The sequence below is a fragment of the Habropoda laboriosa genome, unplaced genomic scaffold (assembly GCF_001263275.1).
Source record: "Habropoda laboriosa isolate 0110345459 unplaced genomic scaffold, ASM126327v1 scaffold6369, whole genome shotgun sequence".
NCBI classification, from domain to species: domain Eukaryota; kingdom Metazoa; phylum Arthropoda; class Insecta; order Hymenoptera; family Apidae; genus Habropoda; species Habropoda laboriosa.
This window is the reverse complement of record NW_017106247.1, coordinates 127-2,111: the sequence shown is the minus strand read 5'-3', so window position 1 is coordinate 2,111 and position 1,985 is coordinate 127. Positions and strand designations below refer to the sequence as shown.

Genomic DNA, 1,985 nt, shown 5'->3' with positions numbered 1-1,985 from the left:
TTAATATTAATACATAAAATTTAATAAAATGATTATAGCCGGTCTCATACAGTATTTTCAATTACTGTACATATGAAAGAAAATACTACTGATGGAGAAGAAGTCCTGAAAACAGGAAAATTAAATCTGGTGGACCTAGCAGGTAGTGAAAATATTGGAAGGTCTGGCTCTGTTGACAAAAGAGCAAGAGAAGCTGGTAGTATTAATCAATCTTTGTTAACACTTGGTAGAGTTATAACAGCTCTTGTTGAAAGAACACCTCATATACCTTATCGGTAATAAAAAAAAAAAAAAAGATTATTTCTTTACAATAAGAAGACTAATATAGGTTGTATTTTTATATCTTATATTGCACAGAGAATCAAAACTCACAAGATTACTATAAGAATCATTAGGTGGACGAACAAAAACATTTATAATTGCAACTGTATCTGCTGCTAGTATTAACCTTGAAGAAACATTATCAACATTAGATTATGCACATCGTGCAAAAAATATTACTAATCGCCCCGAAATAAATCAGAAACTTTCGAAAAAAGAATTTCTTAAACAGTATACAGAGGAAATTGAAAGATTACGAAGAGACTTATTGGCAACGCGTGAAAGAAACGGTGTTTTTCTTGCAAATGACGGTTATTAAGATATGCAAGCATTCATTTCTCAACAGACTAAAGAACTAGAAAAGAAACTTAATCATATAAAAGCACTTGAAAAAACTATGCAGGACAAAGAAGTAATTTACTTCTTAATTCCAATTTTATTAATTATTTGTTATTGTACCTACATTTGGTTTTGTTCTGTAACTTTTTCTCTTTTTAGAAAATATATAATGAACTTGAATTACAAAATATAGCTCAAATGAAAGAATTACATGAAGCCAAAGACAAATTAAATAGTGCTTCTGACGCTTTTAAATCGACAAATAATCAATTAAAAGTGATAGCACGAGAACGGAATGAGCAAAAATATTACATAAATACAGAACAGTCTTTATTGCACCAAGCCCAAATACTACTAAGCGTCGCAGACACAGCAACAGCAGATTCACATATATTACATGATAAAAGGTTTGTCGATTACATTTATATCTTTCTGATTATATAAATATTAATTTTACATTTTTAAACTATAAGGACATTATTTTTCAAAGACAAAAGTCTACGTTATTATGCGCGTTTCATAAATATGGTAAAATGAAACTTATTTTTTTAGTGATGTTCGGTTGTAAAAACCTAAATCTGTTCAAGGCGAAGGTTTAGGCGACACGGCTCGCAAATTTACAATTATTTAGGAAACCCTCTCATCTGGCCACCAGAAGCGGCAGCCTGCCGACCGACCAGATGAACCAGGACTCGACCCTACAATACAACAAATATTTAACAACAATAGCCCCACCCTCTCGACACGACAGTCACCCCCGGAATACTCACAAAATCCAATCAACACTCCTCAACCACCTCCACTACACATTTAAACAGCGAATAGAAGCAGACAGCAAGTTGATAAAATAGCAGGCACAGACACTTCGATTTTATTACAAGCACCAACAGTCACTTACACATTAGCATACACATTCGACACAGCACTATTATTGTAACATATCTGGTTAACTATTTTAAATACAAGTATATCGTTGTTCAACATTGTGTGATTACTCAAAATTCAATACAGTCCACTACGTATCCATCGCATCCTTCGAAAGACTTCACTGAAGATTGCAAAATTAACAGTTCGAAGTCCGCGTCATCAAACCGTCGCAAATTCTAACGTCGACGCTGTGACGCGACCAAACAAGTGAAACAGAGCAATCATTTGAAATGCTAGGTGAACAGTTTAAAAATAATGTTTCCGAATGTTTACAAGAAATTCAAAAAGACATTTTAATGCATAAAGAAAAATTAAAGCAATTATGTATATCTGTGAAAAATGACCTTGGTAACAAAAGCTTTATTATGCCATAAACATTCTTATAAACATTTTATTTA

General features: G+C 32.5%; 1 protein-coding gene across 1 annotated transcript; it reads left to right on the top strand.

Annotated features, from left to right (window-relative positions):
* Window positions 1-42: 42 nt before the first annotated feature.
* LOC108570072 (kinesin-like protein KIF11) lies at window positions 43-1,067 on the top strand (the record flags this gene model as incomplete). The annotated part of the gene is given in 3 exon segments (XM_017941599.1): window positions 43-275; window positions 358-632; window positions 854-1,067. Coding segments are annotated over 3 exon segments (722 nt in total), but the record flags the coding sequence as incomplete, so codon positions are not given.
* Between the last annotated feature and the right edge of the window lie 918 nt (window positions 1,068-1,985).